Source organism: Schistocerca nitens, chromosome 8 (genome assembly GCF_023898315.1).
Source record: "Schistocerca nitens isolate TAMUIC-IGC-003100 chromosome 8, iqSchNite1.1, whole genome shotgun sequence".
Taxonomy (NCBI): Eukaryota; Metazoa; Arthropoda; class Insecta; order Orthoptera; family Acrididae; genus Schistocerca; species Schistocerca nitens.
In genome coordinates this window covers 136,666,206-136,691,209 of record NC_064621.1, presented here as the reverse complement: position 1 = coordinate 136,691,209, position 25,004 = coordinate 136,666,206, and the positions used below count along the sequence as shown (strand labels likewise).

Sequence of the window (25,004 nt, the reverse complement as noted above, 5' to 3'; positions counted from 1 at the left end):
ATCACGCTTGTACCCAACAACACCAGTCCTCCACCCAGGAAAAGATCTTTGGCAGTACCGCGAATCAAACCCGGGTCCTCTGCATGGCAGACATATACGCAATAATAGACTTTAGGCATATTTTTGTACTACGCATCATGATGAAAATAACTGTAAATACATTATGTATGTACTTATTATTTAAAATCTAATCACACCTCCCTACGTTTTCTTTAAAAAATAAAAAAATATTCCTATTATCAGAATATTATCAATTACACCGAAAAAAATATCGAATGAAACAAAAACCACGACCAAGAATCAAACACGGACCAGCGGTTTGCTAGTCTAACATCTCGACCGCTTTTTTAATCCCAAATTTCGCTTTTAGACTTGCTCCGTTACAGTCACGCAGTGGTTAGCACACTGGGCTGACATTCGGAGGACGACATTTCAACCTCCTTCCGGTCATCCAGATTTAGCTCTTCAGTGATTTCTCTAAATCTCTCCAGGCAAATGCCGGGATGGTTCCTTTGAAAAGGCACAGCCATTTTCCTTCCCTGTGCTTGACGCAATGCGAGCTTGTGGTCCGTCTCTAACGACTTTGATGTCGACTGGAGGTTAAACCCTATCTTCCTTCCTTCTTGCCCTTCCAGTTGTTGTCTGCCAATACTTTTTTTATTTAAAAAAACAATGTAGCCAATAGTGCCACAAACATTAAATAAACTGTGAAACAACATAGCTGGAAACGGTGCATGACAAGGAAACGACAAGGATATGTTCACTCAACCGCTACTTTAACGGCGAAATACCAGCTTGAGCAACTAAGTTGCGGTGCCATGGCAGGCGAAAACACTTCCAGTATGCAGTAACCCTATATTAGTGGAAGCCAAGTGTGTCCGTATCGCCCCCCGCACCCCTTTCTTCCACAATGTCATGAACATGGTGGCCCAACAACCAAGCAGTCATATTTGGCATTGACCTCGAAAAGTAGGAGTCTGGATATCAGCCGAAAAGGCTGTTTGAACGGATTGATTTAGGAGCACTACACAGGTATGTCTGTTTTGCAGCCTGTCTATGGCGCGATTCCACCGATTTGTGTCACAAATACGAAATAGCTGCTCATTGGTGAATAACAGGTTGTGGGCTACTTGATATCACGAGGACGCCATCGTCATTGGTAGTACACGAAGATTAAGATGATACCACACCTTCTTCCAACAAGTCCGTGGCGAGACCCATTCAACAGGCGTCGTACAGCCAATTGCTCCCCCGTGCATTAACAAAAATGTGCTAGTGAGATGCTGCGTCTGGATTCTGATCATATCGTATCCCCCTGTTAGTAGACATTAATATGAGATGTGTTCACCTTTATGAAGCTTGAAATCTGCTGAGGACGCTTCCAGTGAGGTGTCTGAATGGGCGTGGAAGAATGCCAGCCCATTTGTCAACAAGAGCCTAAGCGAGAGAAGTAAGTGATGTTGGATGCTAGGGTCTGGAGCAAAATCGACGTTCTAACACATCCCACAGGTTTGTCATTGGGTTAATGTCGAAACTATGGGTAGGTCAACCCACTTTAAGCAATGGCTCCCATACGATAGTTCGTACGAGAGGGAGGGGTGGCTAAGACCTGGGGTAGTGGAGTATTTTTAATATTCTGGAAGACCTATGGCGAATTGTAAGTAGTCATAAAAATACAAAATTGTTAAGGCTTTCGTGGCCACTTGTTGACAAACTGCCTATTGGCTTCTGTCTCGGGTTCTTCGGCCGACGTTCATCTAATGATTTTTCTGACGTTTCGCCAGCACGAGTGGCTGGCATTGTCAAAGCTTCACCCTCCATTGCCGGTGGTGAACTGGGGGCGAGCTCGCGGCCGCAGACTATATGTACCTGGCGCGCCAACGTCCGAGGGCTTCTCCGCGGTCATTTCCGGTGCGGTTCGCTGCAGTACGGGAAGCCAGGATCCGTTTACCTTAAGGCTTTCCTCTTTCTTGTTGAAACTGTTCGTGTGTTTTTGGATTTCTACAGCTTCTCTGAACAAGCGCGTGTGATAGTGCTTCTCTACAGCCAGAACTTCCGTGTCGGCGAATTCTATTACGTGGTCGGTCTCATTCAGTGCGTGCTCTGCCACGGCCGATTTCTCCACCTGCCCCAACCTGCAATGTCGCTTATGCTCTTTGATCCTGGTGTTAATGGATCGTCCAGTCATTCCGACATAAACTTTTCCGCATGTGCAAGGTATACGGTATATTCCCGACATTGCAAGTGGGTCTCTTTTCTCCTTCGCCGATCTAAGACACTCTTTGATCTTCCTTGTCGGTTTGAAAATCGTCTTTACGCCGTGTTTGCGCAATATACGGCCGATTCTGTCCGTCACTCTGGGAATGTATGGCAGAAAGTAAGGAACCAGAAAAAGAAATGTCGGGTACGGCCTTTATGCCATACATTCCCAGAGTGACGGACAGAATCGGCCGTATATTGCGCAAACACGGCGTAAAGACGATTTTCAAACCGACAAGGAAGATCAAAGAGTGTCTTAGATCGGCGAAGGAGAAAAGAGACCCACTTGCAATGTCGGGAATATACCGTATACCTTGCACATGCGGAAAAGTTTATGTCGGAATGACTGGACGATCCATTAACACCAGGATCAAAGAGCATAAGCGACATTGCAGGTTGGGGCAGGTGGAGAAATCGGCCGTGGCAGAGCACGCACTGAATGAGACCGACCACGTAATAGAATTCGCCGACACGGAAGTTCTGGCTGTAGAGAAGCACTATCACACGCGCTTGTTCAGAGAAGCTGTAGAAATCCAAAAACACACGAACAGTTTCAACAAGAAAGAGGAAAGCCTTAAGGTAAACGGATCCTGGCTTCCCGTACTGCAGCGAACGACCGTCGCAGGTAGCAAGAGGAGAACCGCACCGGAAATGACCGCGGAGAAGCCCTCGGACGTTGGCGCGCCAGGTACATATAGTCTGCGGCCGCGAGCTCGCCCCCAGTTCACCACCGGCAATGGAGGGTGAAGCTTTGACAATGCCAGCCACTCGTGCTGGCGAAACGTCAGAAAAATCATTAGATGAACGTCGGCCGAAGAACCCGAGACAGAAGCCAATAGGCAGTTTGTCAGTCATAAAAATGTTCCACTTCGGAATCTGTTACAAATCCGCCAAATGCCGGGTTTTAAATCGGATTCTTGAAGGAAAACTAGGTGACTACACTGATTTTCACTTTCCCTGAGCCGTGCGGGATTAGTCGAGCGGTCTAAAGCGCTGCAGTCATGGACTATGCGGCTGGTCCTGGCGGAGGTTTGAGTCCTCCCTCGCTCATGGGTCTGCGTGTTTGTCCTTAGGGTAATTTAGGTTAAGTAGTGTGTAAGCTTACGGACTGATGACCTTAGCAGTTAAGTCCCATAAGATTTCACACACATTTGAACATTTTTTCGTTTCCCTGAGAGGAAGGAGGGGGAGGGGCGGAAGGTGGGGGACCGCAGTCTCCCTTGCCTCCGTCCCTATTGGGGCCCTTGATTTCAAGACTGTTATAGTCCATAAATTATTGTTTCACAGACGCTGCGTTATGACAGGATGAATTTTCACTCTGATAAAATCGTTCTCACCGAACAGTACCTCTACGGCACGCCGTTATATAACACTGTGAAATGAGTACCTGTACCTCCACGTATAGCGCAATTAGGGGATCAGACCATAATCACAAAAATACCCCTCCAATTCCTCTGTACTTCACTGTTGACAGTACACTTGACGGCAGGTAACGTTCTACAGACATTCGCCGTACCCAAACACTGCCATCGGATTGACACAGGTTACAGCATGATTCATCACTCCAAATAATTTGTTTCCAGTCATCCACTGTCCAGTGGCATCATTCAGGACACCACCTCAACTATCGCGTAGTACTGTCTACAGAAATGTGTGGAGCTTCTAACAATACCAACACTTCAAAGTAGGTTAGAAATCAAATTAATAATGTTACTTACGTAGCATATGTTCGCTTTATTGGGCAACAACAAATTTATTGACTGTGGATGGTATCGTCAGAATGGAAATAATGAAGTCACTATAAAAAAAGTCATTAATTTTGGCACTTATCTTGAATGGATTCCCACGTAGATTTCGTCGAAGTTGTTATGACTCATCTTGTTGATTCTAGGGTGATTCCACTTTGACTACTAGAAGGTCCAGATCTGTATTTTAGCAATATTTGAAGACCTAACAAATGCGTTTTTCAGGTAATTCTTAATGATCAAACAACCCCAGATCAGAACAATGATATGGTAGAAATAATTTTTGACTTGGTGTTCACGATCCACATTTTTATGAAGCTTCTTGTAAATTCACATTTACTTCTTCTTAATTGTCACATCATCAAGAAAACAGTTTTGTATCAGTCTTCATATATTTAATTTCCACTTTAAACAATCACAAGACTTGACTGTTCTTTTTCAAAGCGAAATAACAACTTAACTTCTGCAAAGTGAAACAAAGACTGCTTATTGCGCATTCACGCCTAAACGGTTCCAAGTAAGTCAAAGATTATGACAGTCTCACAGAAATGAATACACACAAGAACCATGTTGTTGTTGTGGTCTTCAGTCCTGAGACTGGTTTGATGCAGCTCTCCATGCTACTATATCCTGTACAAGCTTCTTCATCTCCCAGTACTGCGAATTACATCCTTCTGAATCTGCTTAGTGTCTCCCTCTACAATTTTTACCGTCCACGCTGCCCTCCAATGCTAAATTTGTATCCCCTGATGCCTCAGAACATGTCCTACCAACCGGTCCCTTCTTCTTGCAAAGTTGTGCCACAAACTCCTCTTCTCCCCAATTCTATCCAATTCCTCTTCATTAGTTATGTGATCTACCCATCTAATCTTCAGCATTCTTCTGTAGCACCACATTTCGAAAGCTTCTATTCTCTTCTTGTCCGAACTATTTATCGTCGATGTTTCACTTCCATACATGGCTACACTCCATACAAATACTTTCAGCAAAGACTTCCTGACACTTAAATCTATACTCGATGTTAACAAACTTCTCTTCTTCATAAATGCTTTCCTTGCCATTGCCAGTCTACATTTTATATCCTCTCTACTTCGACAATCATCAGTTATTTTGCTCCCCAAATAGCAAAACTCCTTTACTACTTTAAGTGTCTCATTTCCTAAACTAATTCCCTCAGCATCACCCGACTTAATTCGATTACATTCCATTATCCTCGTTTTGCTTTTGTTGATGTTCATCTTATATCCTCCTTTCAAGACACTATCCATTCCGTTCAACTGCTCTTCCAAGTCCTTTGCTGTCTCTGACAGAATTACAATGTCATCGGCGAACCTCAAAGTTTTTATTTCTTCTCTATGGTTTTTAATACCTACTCCGAATTTTTCTTTTGTTTCCTTTACTGCTTGCTCAATATACAGATTGAATAACATCGGGGAGAGGCTACAACCCTGTCTCACTCCCTTCCCAACCACTGCTTCCCTTTCATGCCCCTCAACCCTTATAACTGCCATCTGGTTTCTGTACAAATTGTAAATAGCCTTTCGCCCCCTGTATTTTTCCCCTGCCACCTTTGGAATTTGAAAGAGAGTATTCCAGTCAACATTGTCAAAAGGTTTCTCTAAGTCTACAAATGCTAGACACGTAGGTTTGCCTTTCCTTAATATTTCTTCTAAGATAAGTCGTAAGGTCAGTATAGCCTCACGTGTTCCAACATTTCTACGGAATTCAAACTGATCTTCCCCGAGGTCGGCTTCTGCCAATTTTTCCATTCGTCTGTAAAGAATTCGCGTTAGTATTTTGCAGCTGTGACTTATTAAACTGATAGTTCGGTAATTTTCACATCTGTCAACACCTGCTTTCTTTGGTATTGGAATTATTATATTCTACTTGAAGTCCGAGGGTACTTCGCCCGTCTCATGCATCTTGCTCACCAGATGATAAAGTTTTGTCAGGACTGGCTCTCCAAAAACCGTCAGCAGTTTTAATGGAATGATGTCTACTCCCAGGGTCTTGTTTCGACTCAGGTCTTTCAGTGCTCTGTCAAACTCTTCACGCAGTATCGTATCTCCCATTTGATCTTCATCCTCTTCCATTTCCATAATATTGTCCTCAAGTATATCATCCTTGTATAAACCCTCTATATACTCCTACGTTTCTGCTTTCCCTTCTTTGGTTAGAATTGGGTTTCCATCTGAGCTCTTGATATTCATGCAAGTGGTTCTCTTTTCTCCAAAGGTCTCTTTAATTTTCCGGTAGGCAGGATCTATCTTGACCCCTAGTGAGATAAGCCTCTATATCCTTACATTTGTCCTCTAGCCATGCCTGCTTAGCCATTTTGCACTTCCACTCGATCTCATTTTTGAGACGTTTGTATTCCTTTTTGCCTGCTTCATATATTGCATTTTCATATTTTCTCCTTTCAGCAATGAAAGACATATCACTGCAATATATCGATACATCGGAGTACCTATACATTAATAAAACCAAATGTGAATATTGTCACAAGAGTATGTCTGTTATTTCGCAGAAAAGTAGTACGATATTACTGGTATCGAGAACTGGGATTGGAGTGCCGTAATGGTCATGTAAATAAAGAACCATTACAAGCTGCTCAAACAAAGTACCCCATTCTTTTCAACTCCGTATGCACAGCCACTGTGCCAGCTGGACCGCTCGCAGCACCTTCGAATTCACGAGTGAATCCCTCCGCAGACGTCATGCGGTTTTTATAGCCAACCTCCGAAATGCTCGACGGTCTCCATCCGTCAGAACGCAGGTCCTCTTCGTCCTGGTCTCACGACGACTGTTCCTTCTCTTTTACACCTCACAGTCAAACAACAGTGGACTTGAACGACTGTAGAAGCGTTGAGACATACTTGATGGATTTTTTTAGGTAACATCCAATTACTAGTCCAAGTTTGAAGTTACTGAGCTCTACTGACCGACTCCTTCTGTTGTTACGGCTTATCTTCTGACACAACAGTACTTCGCGTCTCTTTTTATACTGGCTGGTCCGCCTCTCGTGCTATCTGGTGGTCAATGCATGCGTATGTGACTCAGGGAACTTTTGATAAGCTAGTGTAGGCCATTGCCACCTCACAGGTACCATCTTGGCTCGAAGTGTGTCGCCCTGTACAGGTGTACCCGCAGCGGGGCGGGTTGCAGCATACGTACCGGCAGCTGCGGAGGCTGTCGGCCACGGTGGCGGCGCAGCTGGGGCGGCTGGGGGTGCGGCCTGGAGACGTGCTGGCCGTGGCCACCGACGGTGGCCCGCAGCACACGCCGCTCTTCATCGGCTCCCTCCTCACAGGCGTCATCTTCGCACCCTTCAACCCTTCCTTCGATGACGGTGAGCCATTCTTGTTTATTGTGATATGCGAATGATTAGCTTTTCAGAGCATTCACACAAGGTTGGCGCCGGTGGCATCACCTACAGCGTGCTGACACGAGGCAAGTTTCCGACCGATTTCTCGTACACAAACAGCAGTTGAGCGGCGTTGCCTAGTGAAACGTTGTTGTGATGTCTCGTGTAAAGAGGAGAAATGCGTACCATGACGTTTCCGACTTTGACAAATGTCGAATTGTAGCCTATGGCGATTGCGGTTTATCGTATCGCGACATTGCTGCTCACGTTGGTCGAGATGCAATGACTGTTAGCAGAATATGGAATCGATGGGTTCAGGAGGGTAATACGGAACGCCGTGCTGGATCCCAACGGCCTCGTATCACTAGCAGTCGAGACGACAGGCATCTTATCCGCATGGCTGTAACGGATCGTGCAGCCACGTCTCGATCCCTGAGTCAACAGATGGGGACGTTTGCAAGACAACAACCATCGGCACGAACAGTTCGACGACGTTTGAAGCAGCATGGACTATCAGCTCGGAGACTACGGCTGCGGTTACCCTTGACGCTGCATCACGGACAGGAGCGCCCGCGATGGGGTACTCAACGACGAACCTGGGTGCACGAATGGCAAAACGTCATTTTTTCGGATCAATCCAGGTTCTGTTTACAGCATCATGATGGTCGCATCCGTGTTTGGCGACATCGCGGTGAACGCACATTGTAAGCGTGTATTCGTCATCCCATACTGGCGTATCACCCGGCGTGATGGTACGGGGTGCCATTAGATTCAAGTCTCGGTCACCTGTTGTTCGCATTGACGGCACTTTGAGCAGTGGACGTTACATTTCAGATGTGTTACGACCCGTGGCTCTACCCTTCATTCAATCCCTGCGGAACCCTACATTTCACCAGGATAATGCACGACCGCATGTTGCAGGTCCTGTACGGGCCTTTCTGGATACAGAAAATGTTCGACTGCTGCCTTGGCCAGCAAATTCTCCAGGTCTCTCATCAATTGAAAACGTGTCAATGGTGGCCGAGTAACTGGCTCGTCACAATACGCCAGTCACTATTCTTGATGAACTGTGGTATCGTGTTGAAGCTGCATGGGCAGCTATTACCTGTACACGCCATCCAAGCTCTGTTTGACTCAATGCCCAGGCGTATCAAGGCCGTTATTACGGCCAGAGGTGGTTGTTCTGGGTACTGATTTCTCAGGATCTAGGCACCCAAATTGCGTGAAAATGTAGTCACATGTCAGTTCTAGTATAATATATTTGTCCAATGAATACCTGTTTATCATCTGCATTTCTTCTTGGTGTAGCAATTTTAATGGCCAGTAGTGTACTTAAGTTGTATTTCTCCAGACGTACGTAAACTCAGTACTAATAGTGCACAAGAAACAGAGTCCAGCTATCAAAATGTCCACAAGCAAAGGTCTCTCTGTACTAAAGCATAAGCGAAGAAGACGGAACCCCGATCACGCAGCGTCTACTGTTACTGCTTCTCTTCTAACATAGCAATACTTCCCATATTTTTCTATACCGGTGGGTCTGCCTCCTGTGACATCTTGTGGTCAATTTCGCTCACATAAGTTTCTCGGGAAACTTTTAATCATCTAGTGTACGCCATTGTCAGCTTACAAGGACCAACTATACAGTGTATGCGCAGCGATGGAGCTCAGAGCGCGAGTGCGCTGTGTTGCTGCCGCTAGTCCTCCTACATTGCGACGGCAGAGGGCGCTTGTGGTACAGAGCTGCAGGAGGTGTAGTAGCTCCGCAGGTGAGCTCCATTGGGTCCGCCGGATGCTGCACGACCGCGGTCGGCGTTGGACAGAAACTTGTAATTCCTTTGCCAACTGTGATGCGACGTGTGTTATCACAGCTTACCCAACAGAAGGATCGTGTTCGTGTCATTCTACAGTACACGGTCAAAGTATGAATATTACTAATTTCCTTCTGCTTTCGAAACTGGGAGAACTTGGTTTGCTCTTTATGTATTCGATGTGATCTACAGTAGATTTTATGGGACTTATGGAAGCACCATTAGTTCACGGGTGGTTCCTCGCCAATACCCAAAAAAAGATTTTGACTCTCTATTTTCGCCGTCACCAGCGGACCAATACCTAGCCGAGCATCCCGACTGCTATGCAGAGAAGTTGGCTGTAATTTTTACGATATATTCCTAAGAACCCAATCCCGAACTTGAAAATTTTCTTCATATCTTTACCCGTTCATAAGATACAGTGGCTCAAAGCTAGCCAACTTGTACATGTAAAATATGAATGTAAAATCCGATGTGAGACGAAAACGTAGCTTATAAAGTGAGGTATTACGGATTGGATGGTTGGTTGGTTTGTGGGGTAAAGGGGCTGAACAGCTTCGTCATCAGTCCCTTTTTCCGTGCTCACATAGGTCGCGGATTAAAACTTTTGTGACGGCTCCAAAACCCAAGGTCCTCGGCGGTACTTTTGGGGCAGCCACCACATATTATATAAAGCGTGGGTAGTGACCAGGATGTAGCTATGTCCGTTGGCCGAAAAATAATTAATGATAAGAATTGCGCCAGCTAGAATGAAGAGATGGCTTATCTTTATTTCTGACGAAACGTGCACCAGCAATACAAGTCCAAGTAATATCCAAGAGTAATCAGTGTACTGAGCCTAGTCGAATACAACAGCAAATATCACACTGCAATGGCTCCGCTATAAACTCCACGAAAGGCTAGCAATAGACTATCGACAATAGACTGTCCGTCTCGGGGCCAGCGCTCCTCCTTATATGCAAAAGGCAGAGGGCGCTGCGGACCCGAGCTCAGCCATGGCGCGACCTCTTCCGTCGGCGGTAACGCCCTGAGACGCCGACGGCCGCGACTGGAACTGTGGCCAGCGATGTCACGGTCAGGGTTGGTTGGTTGGTTAGTTGGGTCCGTGGATACAACAAAAACTATACCCAAAAAGAATCCTATTGCCTAAAATCTGGGGAAGGAACGAAATGCGTAAAACTAAATGTGTAGCTACACTCAAGAAGGAAACAAAAGAAGTAAGCCAAAAGTGAAAACATTAACTAAAACGGAAGAAGCGGTAGAAGGTCTTATAACAATACAGCAGACCGAACGGAGACCAGTCTCTGGTGTGCTGAGCTCCAGAGTGAGTTTACCGTTAGCCAGTTTGGCCAGCCTGTTAGCAAGTTCATTTCCCAGGATGCCGATATGTTCAAGGGTCCACTTGAAGGTCACTGAACGTCCACGGGTTTCAAAGGCATAAACAGACTCCTGGATAGTCATTACCGAAGGATGCGCCTGTGCACAGTGGCCAGTGCGTACACATCAGATGCACGCGTAGCTCTACACCGCTGCATACGCTCCTTTGCCCCCCCCCCCCCCCCCTCCCCCCATGGAACGGCCGCATGCGCCTAGTGCGCACGGAAAGTCGCACAGGTGTAAAAGCGACGCCAACGCCTGCTGCCTTTGGGCACGTGCATGACTGTCTACGAAGGGGACCCCAGCCAGTAGTGACATCGACTTCCATGTGCTCAGCTGGCAGTGTAGCCATGCCCGATGGCGAGTGACAACAAAGTGTAGAAACAAGTACTGACAGAGGTTCTTCATTCGTTGGACTTCTTGCAATCAAGTGACAGCCCACTGCACATTGTTCTCAAAATTGATTCCAATTAATTGGTGCTATGCTTATTCTTGTAGTGAAAGCTATAAAGCAGTCAGTTAAATGTTAGCGCACTAATTTTTGTTTAAATTAATTTACTAGAGATACGTTTCGAGCTGCAACAAGAGAATACACAAAACACTTAATTGCTATTTATGCCACCAAAAATTGTATTTACCAAATTATTGTGGAACCGCATCTTTTCAGTTGTTACAAATGTTTTTGCTGATATCAAGGATGATACGTTTCTAGCAAGGTTGTTTCAGATCGAACTTTCAAACCTCTCTACATTCCATACAATATTGTGTTTTTAGTATTTTTACATTAATCATGTTCAAAAAATGTTCAAATGTGTGTGAAATCTTATGGGATTTAACTGCTAACGTCATCAGTCCCTAAGCTTACACACTACTTACCCTAAATTATCCTAAGGACAAACACACACACCCATGCCCGAGGTAGGTCTCGAACCTCCGCAGGTGCCAACCACTCAGTCCACGACTGCAGCTCGCCAGACCGCTCGGCTGTTCCCCTTCAAATGACCATCATATTATCACACAATACCGTCACATTTGCGTCTCACAACAATATCTAATCACAATGAAACAAGATGTATCTCACACAAAACTTAGCTAACTTGTCGAAGATACATCTTCCAAAACATTCGAGTAATGCAGAAATACCTTATCAATTTTCACATCTTGCAACACAATGTGATGCCACACCCTCCAAGGATGGCGAAAGATCTTTATAATCGCTTAGGTTAAAGAGAATGATTCAACTCAGCCTAAAATTATTTTAGAGAATTCAGTAATTAATGACCGTTCCGCTTTGAATATCATTTTTGTGTGATGGAACCGAGAGCTAATAAACATGTCCCAGGTGTAAACAAGAAAAAATGTCCAGTAAACATGGGCTCTAAAGTGCTTTCCTTAAGACCTATGAGCACTTGGTCATCTACCTACTGTGAAACACGTATCTTCTGCTGAACAAGTGGTGGTAGCTCTTATGGTATGCATTTTAGAGCCCACGTTTCCCAGATAAGTTTTTCTTGTTTTGGTCCATACCACCTCCCACCAAAATATGGACTGCAAAGACCTTGCAGTAAAAGACATTTGTTTCACATTATCGAAGAAGAATAAATTCTCATAGTTCTTAAGGCATGCGTTATAAAGCCCTTGTTTACGAGACATTTTGTGCTTAGAATGATCGTTTCTGCCATATCCCTAAATATTGACCATTCCTCCAGGAGACCATATATAGTAATCAGCCACTGAGCCACAGTTGTGGCAGTGTTCCTGAGTGCTTAAGTCTCAGACGTTTACGAAAGACAGCCGGTTTTTGATAGATAACCATTTGTGAGATCGACCTACAGCTGTAGTTGTTGGAAAGATTTGTACTCACTGGCGTCCGCAGCCCGTGGTCGTGCGGTAGCGTTCTCGCTTCCCACGCACGGGTTCCCGCGTTCGATTCCCGGCGGGGTCAAGAATTTTCTCTGCCTCGTGATGGCTGGGTGTTGTGTGATGTCCTTAGGTTAGTTAGGTTTAAGTAGTTCTGAGTTCTAGGGGACTGATGACTATAGATGTTAAGTCCCGTAGTGCTCAGAGCCATTTGAACCATTTTTTGTACTGAGTGGCCTTTTCAATAGCTCGCTTTCCATAGGCTCACATGAATGTAATTACAGATTCAACGTAACAAATAACTTAATGAACTTAATTTGTTAAACAGAGGTGGCATACGTAAAACAGCGGTGCTGTAACTAACAAGTTGATGAAATACAGATTTATCAAACTACTAAAGGAAACAATGGTGGCTATAACATCTTGTTAATTGAAACCCTCAGCTGCCGACAGGTGTTGTTGATGTACCTCGACGGGGACAGCTGAAAATGTGTGCTCCAAACGGAACCCGGGACCTCCTGGTTACATGTCAGACAGTCTATCCATCTCAGCCACCGAGGACACAGATGAAGAGCGCGATTGCAGGGACTTATCCCTTACACGCTTCCCGTGAGACCCACATTCCCAACTGTCCACAATTCTACATATGTAATGTACCTAATAGATATAAGCCCATCCACTCGTTACACGCGCACACTTTGGCGAGGTATATCAAGAACACCTGTCGGCAGCTGAGAGTTTCAATTAATTATCATTTATTCTAGAGAAGCTGCACGGTCATCAGTGGTATTTGTTCTTTCGAGAACATTTTCTATCTTCATCTTATTAATTACAATTTCGTATGGACTCCAAGTGAAGCAGAAGTACACAAGGAGATGAAACCATTACGGTAATTGGGTATCAATAAAATCTTACAATGGATGTTAAAATTGTTACGGCGTAAATTCAAGCGCTGGCACGCCAGTCGGGAACGATAGACAAGAGACGGCTGTGAGAAGACGTCATCCAATTGCCCGCTGACCGACCCCTCTCCTGGACGACAAGGCGATAGCAGCGGCCCCTATGCGAAGAGGACATAAGCGCCGCGACCGACTGGCGACGCCTCGTTGCCCGCATCTCTTGGTCGTGCGGTAGCGTTCTCGCTTCCTACGTACGGGTTCCCGGGTTCGATTCCCGGCGGGGTCAGGGATTTTCTCTGCCTCGTGATGGCTGGGTGTTGTGTGATGTCCTTAGGTTAGTTAGGTTTAAGTAGTTATGAGTTCTAGGGAACTGATGACCATAGATGTTAAGTCCCATAGTGCTCAGAACCATTTGACGCCCCGTTGAACAGTAGCTTCAAGATTAGGCATTCGTACAATAGCGTCAACTCTGTTCTGTTGTACTGTGTATGTAGCACAGACTTGGAGTTGTATATAATGAACATGATTACTGCTTGCAACACTTCTGCATGATTGCCAAAATTAATTATTGTTATTTACTTTTTTCTAATAAAACTCATTAATACGATTTGTTTGAATTGTTTCTTTAGCGAACCGAGTACGTAAGATTCTTAGACTTCACACAATTGACGACTAGAATGGAGAAAATAAAAAAAATGTCAGCTCCTTGGTAAAGGCCAGGTAGTCACATTGACTTAAATGAGCCGAAGTCAACACAACTTCTGGGCGCACGATTAAGTTCCCACAAATAGCGCCGTGATTGCCAAATGTTAATCGTAGACGTGAAAGAAGGACTGCAGCGCTCACTCTTCGGATCAAGAGTTCTAGTGTGAGCGGAAGCGGATCAGGCATGGTGGTGGTGTTGCTGGTGCAAGAGGCTGAGCACAGGAGATGTGGATGGCTGTCATGCGCACTAAGCCGACAGTGAGCCAGCGTTGTATGGAAACATACACTACTGGCAATTAAAATTGCTACATCACGAAGATGACGTGCTACAGACGCGAAATTTAACCGACAGGAAGAAGACGCTTTAATATGCAAATGATTACCTTTTCAGAGCATTCACACAGGGTTGGTGCGGTGGCAACACTTACAACGTGCTGACATGAGGGAAGTTTCCAACCGATTTCTCATACACAAAAAGTAGTTGACGGGCGTTGCCTGGTGAAGCGTTGTTGTGATCCCTCGTGTAAGGACGTGAAATGCGTACCATCACGTTTCCGAATTCGATAAAGATCGGATTGTAGCCTATCGCGATTGCGGTTTATCGTATCGCGTAATTGCTGCTCGCGTTGGTCCAGATCGAATGACTGTTAGCAGAATATGGAATCGGTGGGTTCAGGAGGGTAATATGGAACGCCGTGCTGGATCCCAACGGCCTCGTATCACTAACAGTCCAGATGACAGGCATCTTATCCGCATGGCTGTAACGGATCGTGCAGCCACGTCTCGATCCCTGAGTCAACAGATGCGGTTTTTTGCAAGACAACAACCATCTGCACGAACAGTTCGACGACGTTTGCAGCAGCATGGACTATTAGCTCGGAGACCATGGCTGCGGTTACCCTTGACGCTGAATCACAGACAGGAGCGCCTGCGATAATGTCCTCAACGACGAACCTGGTTGCACGAATGGCAAAACGTCATTTTTTCGGATGAATCCAGGTTATGTTTACAGCATCACGATGGTCGCATCCGTGTTTGGCGTCATAGCGGTTAACGCACATTAGAAGCGTGTATTCGTCATCGCCATACTGGCGTATCACCCGGCGTGATGGTATGTGGTGCCATTGGTTACACGTCTCGGTCACCTCTTGTTCACATTGACGACACTTTGAACACTGGACGTTACATTTCAGATGTGTTGCGACCCGTGGCTCTATCCGTTCGATCTCTGCGAAACCCTACATTTCAGCACGACCGCATATTGCAGGTCCTGTACGGGCCTTTCTGGATAAAGAATATGTTCGACTGCTGCCCTGGCCAGCACATTCTCCAGATCTCTCACCAACTGAAAACGCCTGGTCAATGGTGGCCGAGCAACTGGCTCGTCACAATACGCCAGTCACTACTCTTGATGAACTGTGGTATCGTGTTGAAGCTTCATGGGCAGCTGTACGTGTACACGCCATCCGAGCTCTGTTTGACTCAATGTCCAGGCGTATCAAGGCCGTTATTACCGCCAGAAGTGGTTGTTCTGGGTACTGATTTCTCAGGATCTACGCACCCAAACTGGGTGAAAATGTAATCACATGTCAGTTCTAGTGTAATATATTTGTCCAGTGAATACCCGTTTATCATCTGCATTTCTTCTTGGTGTAGCAATTTTAATGGCCAGTAGCGTACATTTAAAGAAATCCCCAGAGGAAGAATTTAATATGGAATTACCGAAATTCTTTTTCTTCTTTTTCACTTCAAGGAATAGACTTATAACCAGTTCCGTCTTCACAATAGCCACCGTTTCCTTGGTCTTCCTGTATCTGTCTTTCCTACACATACACAGTCTGTTACATGTCTGACTATTCTTTCTTCAGTACACTTCTCCCGGTCTGTTATCTCATTTTCTATTCTTTCATTTATTCAAAAAATATTTAATTCTTCCATTTTTTCAGGGTTCCTTACTTAATCTCTCAGAGTAAATCCTTTCACTTTCTTTAAAAATTTCATTTCAACTGACTGCATCCTTCATGGCCTTGCATAGTTGTTGTCCATGTCTCACCTCTGTGTGTGAGCACAGACGTTGCCGTTACCATGTAGAAATTTATCTTTTTGTTATTCTTGATTTTATTGACTAATGCTTTACTCGTAGTACTACATATAATTTCAAACTTATATAACTTACTGGAGATGTCCTTTCCGTATTCACAACTCACATCACATCCTAATTGGGCGCTAATGACCGTTGAAGTTGTGCGCCCTAAAACCACAAAAAAAAAAAAAAAAAAAAAATCACATCCTAATGGGCTGAAAGTGAGACACCTGTTCAACTGATTTTCCGTTTAGCATTATTTTAGGGTGTACTGGGCACTGCCCTTTAAAAGGCACAACTTTGGTTTTATTTCATGCCATTTTTAAGTTACAGAATTTACCTACTGAATCCAGACGATGAAGAGCAAATTGTAAATCATCCCCGTTTTTTTGTAAAGTTATTTGGTCCTCAGCAGAGAGTACAGCATTTAAATATGTGTTCCCAGGAATTCTTCTGTTAAATCCTTGTTTCTGTTGTCTAACGATGTCGCATATATACAAAGTGGGTGAGAGATTTCATCCTTGTCGTTCTCCTTTGTTGGTATATTTCTAATCATGTTCACTCTTTGCCTGTATTAAGTAACATTTCGTTATTGAAACACAGGATCCTTCCATTTTGTTAAATAGTTAGGAATACCTCGCCTTTCCATTGTATTACACAGCATATACCTGTTCACTCTGCAGCAGGCTCTCTCATAATCGATAGTGCAGTATGAGTCTCCAGATAGTGTTCTCATCCCTTCATAGCTATCTGCCGCACTATTGTAATATTCTTGCTACATGATCATTCCTTTCGTAGACCATTTTTTCCTCCAGCAAGAGGGCGTAAGCTAATCTTTCAAGTTTGTTACTAATTATTTGTACGTATAATTTACAGCCAGCGTTCAACAGACTCATTCCTCTGTAGCTTTCACAAGCGTGTCTAGTTTCTGTTCTCCAGGAGGCCTCTGCCACCTTCCATTCCCAGCATTGATTTAATAAATGCAACCACCTCAGTTCTAACGTTAAACGTCCGCGTGTAATAAGTTCTGCATTAATGTTATTGGTTTCTGCTCGTTTACTATTCTTCATTTGCTTTAACGCGCCTTGTATCGCCTCCAATGTAATATTGCCTCCCAGATATTTTTCATTATCTTGTTCCTTGCCCTACCGGTAGTTCAATTTTTCCATTGTTTTTACTCATAATTCCTGATTTTGTTTTTCCCAAGCTTCTTTGTCTATTGCATGTAAATGTGCAGAATCTTTTTTTCTGTTTGCTAAGTTGTTTCAAGACTTTATAAGGCATCTCTTATCTACCATGTAGCTTACTTTCTAAGTTTGATATCATTCTATCCCAGAAGTCTTTATGAGCTTCTCTCACTGTTGTTAAGTTACGTTTTTTTTATTCTGCACTTTCGTTTCTTCTGTATTGTTCTGCAGACTTGTAATGTTCCGGTTAGCTATTTTTCTCTTTAATTAAATTTGCTACATCTTCATTTCATATTTTGACATCCTTTATCTTAAATGCCTTTTTCTTTCCTATTGCCTCAGTTGCTACTTGTTTTCCAATTTGTGCATTCATATTATTGTCTGTAAATATATTTTGTAAATACTGCATGAGTCGCTGTTGACATAGACCACTTACACTGTCTTGTTGCAGAAGGTAGCCTTTGAAAACTTCTCCTCTAGTTTGCTCCCCATAATAGTTTGTACTTCCATATACAACTGCCTAGTGCGTAACCATGTGTTAAGTGACTACGGAAGTAAATTTTTTTTTGGAGTGATAAGGAATTAGGAAAGGAGACAATGAACGTACATTTACTGTCTATAATACAACATACAGTCACTAACAATGTTTATTTTACTCGTACAATTGTTATTACCTACTTTGGACAAATAAACAGGTACTCGTCAGCGTTCAGCTTCTTCTTTCTTCTTGTTGTCAAAACAAAGGGCTTATCTGCAATCAAAGTACCATATGGGACCTTAGCTAGTATTCCTGAAGTCTCTGTTATGTTAAGCTTACATTGGGAAACACCAGGAATCTATGTCGCTGCCTCTATCTACTCTTACAGCTTATACTACGCAGTTCTCCGACCTTTCGGTTTACTGTGATACAGTCAATAACCGATCTATAGCCCCTGCGCTCCATATAAATATATGTATATCTTTCTTTCTAAAGAAACTGTTGGTAGTTTTCATTACGTGTTTCAAAGTGACGTAATTGGTGTCCATTGTAATTTGCGACATGCTGTCCAAAAGTTCCAATTGTTCCCGGAATCGGCAAATTCCCTACACGCGCATTAAGATCTCCACACATAATCAAATAATATTTCTTGTTTTGGTCAACTTGCTCTTAAAGGTCTTCATAAACCACTTCAGTTACTTCTCTCTTTTCTTCTTCAGAGTCATACACATCTTATGTGAGATAGCCTCTCTCTATTTCGAGCCTCACTGGCACGATTCTTTCATTTTTGAAGCTATCAATTCTTATGAAGTTATCAATTTTTCGCTTTAGTTGTTTGACTCACTCTTCTATAAAACATTACACAATCACCCAAATCATTTGTGCCCTTTAGTTTCAGATATTACAGGCATATTGACGTTTCTGGCCTGTAGCTCATTTTTGTTGTTGTTGTTGTTGTCCCGTAATCATGCATTCCAAGGTATTTTCATGTTTTCCGAGATTCCGTATTGTTTGCCCTTGTGTCATACTTTGGTTATTCCTTTTGAGATCCGCCTGGCTAAAGTACTCGGAGTACCCAAAGTACAGGGCGCAAATGTAAGTACACAAATGAAAAGAAGGAAAGCCATTTGAAATAGAAAACAGCTAAATGTGTTCTTTCGTGATAATTTTCAAACAATATTTCATACAACTTAAAATAATATTTCTAGGTGGGTGTCGCGCTGAAACAAAGTTCTTGTGCATACAGATGTAAAAAACCATGTTTACAAAATCTGAGAGCGTCTTCGAGGATATAAAAAGAAACACTTTATATGACGAAAATCCCACTTGCGCACCGTTCCCCGTTGGGGGTCTTTGATTGGTTTTACGTAGGACTTCCCTTAGGCCAAAGTTCACCCTGCTTTTGACTGCCAACAGCGACAATACCCAAGCCTACGAGTTGGAAAATCCTAAGGCAGCTCATGTATTCCACCATCAGTAGGGATTTACAACAAATGTGTGGACTGATACTGTTCACGGCCTCTGACTGGATCGTATCTTCCGTCTAACACGCTATGTGGAGGAAATTAGCGTATCTTTCTTCCTGAACTACTAGCGGCAACGATGAACTGTTCCGCTGGCAATCAGGCAACAATTATGGTTCCAAGATGACAGAACCCCACCGCCTTTGATGTCAGACCACTTCAACGAAGTTTTCCCCAGTTGTTGGACTGAGAGCGGTGAGTCCCCCCAATCCTATTCATTCCTTTTTGTGTGTGGGGGGGGGAGGGAGAGGGGGGAGAGGGGGAAGAGATATGAAGCATTTGATGATCGAAACCCCGACAGACACTCCACAAAAGCTGGTTGCCCGTTAGGCTGAAGCAGTAGCTAGTATTCGGTAACTTAGCTGTTTGTTTTGAGTGTGTTAGACAAACGTTAGCAAGCACATAGAAGTTGTGCATTAATATAAACTGAAATATTTTCAGCAACATCTCCAAAACGGTTTTCATCGCAAGATAATTTGGGTGGCTGGTTGGGCAGCAAACAATGAAGTCATCGCTCCCATTGGATTTGGGAAGGATTGGGAAGGAAGTCGGCCGTGCCCTTGTAAAGGAATCACCCCGGCATTTGCCTGAAATCAGGATGGCCGGACGCTGGTTTTAACCGCCGTCCTCCCGCACGCGTGTCCAGTGTGCTAACCACTGCACCACCTCGCTCGGTAAGACAGTTGGAACACCGTCTCTGAACATCAGTAAATTCAAAGCTTTCGTAGACCCTTAGAGAGGAAACGGTGCACTTGCGACATTTGTCACATAAGAAAGTGTTTCTTTTCATGTGCTCAAAACTCTCTGAAATTCTGTAGGCGTAATTTTCTTGTACCACGTATTTAACATGAGATACTGTAGTGTGTTTCAATAAAGTTACTGACGATCGCCCGACAGACAAGTGCGTTACAATAGGCTACTTCTCTATGTGTAAGATCTCACTCAACCCTCTAATTCCATAAATTCCATAAATGTTTGATGTATTCAGAAACTCCATTGGACGAATAAAAACAATAAAGTTAGAACAGTCCACGTATACTACAATTGTTTCACTGTCTCTTTCTTCTCTGCCTGTCCCGAAACAGATGAGACACGCCACGTACTGGGATTTCTGCGGCCACGTGTGCTGATCGCCGAAAAATCGAAGCCGTTGTACGAGAGGTTGACGACCCTCGTGGTCAGCTACGACGAGGTGGACGCGTGGTTCTCGGGCAGCTCTGTCGAAGATGCAGACCCAGAGGTGGAAGAGGCACCAGCGCTGGACTCTCCAGCCGTTATCCTCTGCTCGTCTGGCACCACGGGCTATCCAAAGGGCGTCGAGGTTTCACACAGGGCACTGCTACAGTTGCTGGCGGTTGCGACGTAAGTGTACTGCTGTTACCTTCCTAACTTATTTCGCAGAACATATCTTCCGCATATTATAGATTGCATTCATGCTTGCAACAAAATAATTCCACGATCAAGTCCAGAGACGCGACTACCGTGTCAGCCTCTGCCCACTAGCTTCGTTTGGGTGAGGTATGGAGAGACGTGAAGTCTACACAACGCTAACCAAGACGTTTTCAGCTCTTCACATCTTTGAGCCCCCACTTTTTCGTTCAAGCATCAACTGGTCTCATGAGGCCTGTCCCAGCCCCCACGGACGAAAAAGTTCTAGCAGTATTGGGTACTGAATCTGTGTCCTCCACATTACAGACGCACTGACTCGTAGTGGAAGGTCGCAGTTCGTAGTAATAGACGGCAAATCATCGAGTAAAACTGAAGTGATATCAGGTGTTCCCCAGGGAAGCGTCCTGGGACCTCTGCTGTTCCTGATCTATATAAATGACCTGGGTGACAATCTGAGTAGTTCTCTTAGGTTGTTCGCAGATGATGCTGTAATTTACCGTCTAGTAAGGTCATCCGAAGACCAGTATCAGTTGCAAAGCGATTTAGAAAAGATTGCTGTATGGCAGTTGGCGCTAAATAACGAATAGTGTGAGGTGATCCACATGAGTTCCAAAAGAAATCCGTTGGAATTCAGTTACTCGATAAATAGTACAATTCTCAAGTCTGTCAATTCAACTATGTACCTGGGTGTAAAAATTACGAACAACTTCAGTTGGAAAGACCACATTGATAATATTGTGGGGAAGGCGAGCCAAAGATTGCGTTTCATTGGCAGGAAACTTAGAAGATGCAACAAGTGCACTAAAGAGACAGCTTACACTACACTCGTTCGTCCTCTGTTAGAATATTGCTGCGCGGTGTGGGATCCTTACCAGGTGGAATTGACCGAGGACGTCGAGAGGGTGCAAAAAAGGGCAGCTCGTTTTGTATTATCACGTAATAGGGGAAAGAGTGTGGCAGATATGATACGCGAGGTGGGATGGAAGTCATTAAAGCAAAGACGTTTTTCGTCGCGGCGAGATCTATTTACGAAATTTCAGTCACCAACTTTCTCTTCCGAATGAGAAAATATTTTGTTGAGCCCAACCTACATAGGTAGGAATGATCATAAAAATAAAATAAGAGAAATCAGAGCTCGAACAGAAAGGTTTAGGTGTTCGTTTTTCCGGCGCGCTGTTCGGGAGTGGAATGGTAGGGAGATAGTATGATTGTGGTTCGATGAACCCTCTGCCAAGCACTTAAATGTGAATTGCAGAGTAATCATGTAGATGTAGATGTAGTGGATTCATCATAAATGATAAACAATAAAGCTGCTGCACTTTTGCCATACTCAAATTTTCCAAGAACAATCTAAAGTAGTCAGTAAGAACGAAAATTACGGGATATGCCGCTGCCTCAATTTTGGAATTAGCTTTGTCTGAAGATTTCTTCGACGAATCGTAGGTCGGCCGCAGTGAAATCCTACTAAAATAGATTTTTTTCACCTTGAGTTTTATTCGTTCGAACGTCAAAGAGTGATCTTTTAATGAACAGGAGTGGTTTATTCAATTTCTGGGTAAAAGTTAAACTGAGATTTGAATGACATATGATGTTGATCGACAAACGGCAGTCCATAGCAAGGACGTCTTAGTGGAGCACGAGCAATGGGTACGGTAGGAAGTTATTCTGCGTCCTAATTCCGACAACATGTAAGTTTCCTGAGACTTACCGTCTTTCCTGTAGTATCCGAATCCAGATCCTGGACTTTCGTGGTCAATTCTCTCACCATCTCATCTATGAAAACACGGCTTAAGGGCATGTACTCAGGTTCGAGTGCCGGTGCAGCACACAGTAAGGAAGTTTCAAAAGAGCACTCACTGCGGCATGAAAGATTCTGTTAGGTCGAGCTTGTTTTTTAGTAGCTTTCAATGAATCTTTCACGCTCTAAATATTAAACATGGAATACCGTGGGCTGAAATTTGGTGGTAACGAACTGCTACCAATACAGTACAATACTGAATCCTTCGAGACACACATCGTTGTTATTTGCTACATGAATAATGATATATACAGTTACATACTGCTAGAGACAATTATTTACTAAAGCAACGTGTTTCTAGGCATAAAATGCATCTTCGTACTACAAAAACATTTAACAAAGATTCCCATAGATACTCAAATTTGCTGTGGCCATACTGCAGAGAAACAGAACTATAACCTAATATGAGGGAGTATGTGCTTCATTTGTTGCCTTGCTGTACGCAAAATTTTTCTTAAGTAATCACTCACTTTGTGTAACCTCCCCACAAAAATATTCGAATGACAATACTTAATAGAAATGGAGCAAAAATATTAATGACAAAGACAATTAAACAAAATTTAGCAATCTGACTCAAGTATAAGTTCTCCACACAAAATGTAAGATAATCCCATGATAATGAAACTACAGTGATAATCAAAACTCAATTTAACCGAAATGTCGGTCTTTGGCCCTGTGCAAAAATCAGAATTATTTTCTTACCTCAGTATGACTGCATGTCAAAATTCTGCTCTTATTGTTGGGTGCGGCTTGGATGAAATGCATTGCAAGTATTTTGTAATCTAACTGAAATTTTTGTTTAAGGAAATGAAAGGAAATCGAATGATTCTTTAGTTAAAAAAATTGCTTTGCAATCAGATTATTATTGGGGCGATTCTTGAAAGTTAGTTACAATGAATGTACATTAGATTATCTGATGAAGGCAAAGCTGCATGAGTACTTATTTAATAAAATTATACCTCATCCTGAATCTCGACCATTGCGGTGCCGACGCCCGCCGACTGCTCTGGGCTACCACTACTGAACTCTCTCGCAACTAGACCGCAACTCTACTCGGCTACAACTGCCGACAGACTACTGCTCGCTACTACTGCAACAGCACTACTGCGCCTCGAGCGCAACAGCTCTGGTCAGAGATTCTACAATGCCTCGCCATCGCCGCCGCACAACATACGTGTTTCATAACCCTCCACTGGGGGGGCAAAAATTTGGCAGCGATGGTGAGTCATTTGGACTTGCCAATCGCGGCAAAATTTTTCTGTAATTAATTAACTTTTACATTTTACAAAAAAAATTCAGATGTAGTACATGAATTAAATGTTGTGCACATGTACCTAGTACAAAACACTTCAGACAAGACAAAATATAAGTACAAAACATATTAGTAAATCAGAAAAATGTATATACAAATTATTTGACAGATAACAAAGTGCACACGCACTGTAAGATTCTATAGCATTTTTTTTTTTTTTTGAGCAAAATCATGTTGGCAAGGGACATAAGTGCACATGCACTGCAGTGGAGAACATATTAGCAAAAGACGAAATGTATATACAATGAGTAACAAATGACATAAATCATAAAAAGTATACAGAATGAACACAAATCATATCGAAAATTGAGAAGAGTGCACAGGCACTGGAGTTCAGTTGAAAACATATTCACATAAGTGCACATGCACTGAAAACTTTTGAACATTTTTATAACAAATAAACGCAAGGGTAGAAAAATCATCAAATCACAAAAAGTATATACAATATAGATGACAAGAGTGCATACATACTGCACTTCAGAACAAATCGAAAATGTCTTTAGTATTTTCACAACAAATAAACAATGGCAGAAAATCATGTCGACAAGTGACACAAGTGTACTCGCACTGGAGTTCAACAAATCGAGAAAAAATGTATAGGCCATGAACATAAATGATGTTAGCTAAAATGATTTTCCCTATTAGGATAGGAAAGGAAAGGATTGCATCATGGTTGTAGCACTTTAGTTTGCACACAGCTGCACTGAAAGTCCATATCTTTCCACAGAATCACAACACTAAGTGATACAATCTGCAGTTCCGTTCCCAGAAGTATTTATCAGCGTATCAAGACACTGAAACGTCGTAGTAATATTCCCTGCTATCATTTGGCAGTATGCCAGGTACACCAAACAGTGGGACCATAATAACGTCTTCGTCGCTTACGGTGGTGGACAGCATGTCGTGTCAACACCACGCTCGTAAGAGGCACACCAACGTAGAATTAGTGCAAAAACCAAATATAGTGCTCCATGATCATGAGGATGGACAAGACAAATGGATGTTACAATAATTCCAGGTAGTTAGGTCAGAGGGTGAAGGACATTATATCATAGACTAGTTTTGATTACATTAGTAGTTTGCGGTATCCATAGCCTAGTTATTGAACATTTCTGTACCATTTATGTAGTATTACAGAAAAATGTTCATTAATTGTTTTACAGACAACATTGTCATTGCTCATGTCAATACCGTAATCAGTAGCATTCATTTCCTAA

General features: G+C 43.4%; 1 protein-coding gene across 1 annotated transcript in view; it reads left to right on the top strand.

Moving 5' to 3' along the window:
- LOC126199447 (uncharacterized) overlaps window positions 1–25,004 on the top strand; it is a 105,213-nt gene that overhangs the window by 18,607 nt on the left and 61,602 nt on the right. Inside the window, exons 2-3 of the mRNA XM_049936366.1 lie at window positions 7,107–7,353; window positions 20,374–20,650. Of these exons, the coding sequence (XP_049792323.1) occupies window positions 7,107–7,353; window positions 20,374–20,650 (524 nt within the window). The remainder of the gene's footprint in view (window positions 1–7,106; window positions 7,354–20,373; window positions 20,651–25,004) is intronic.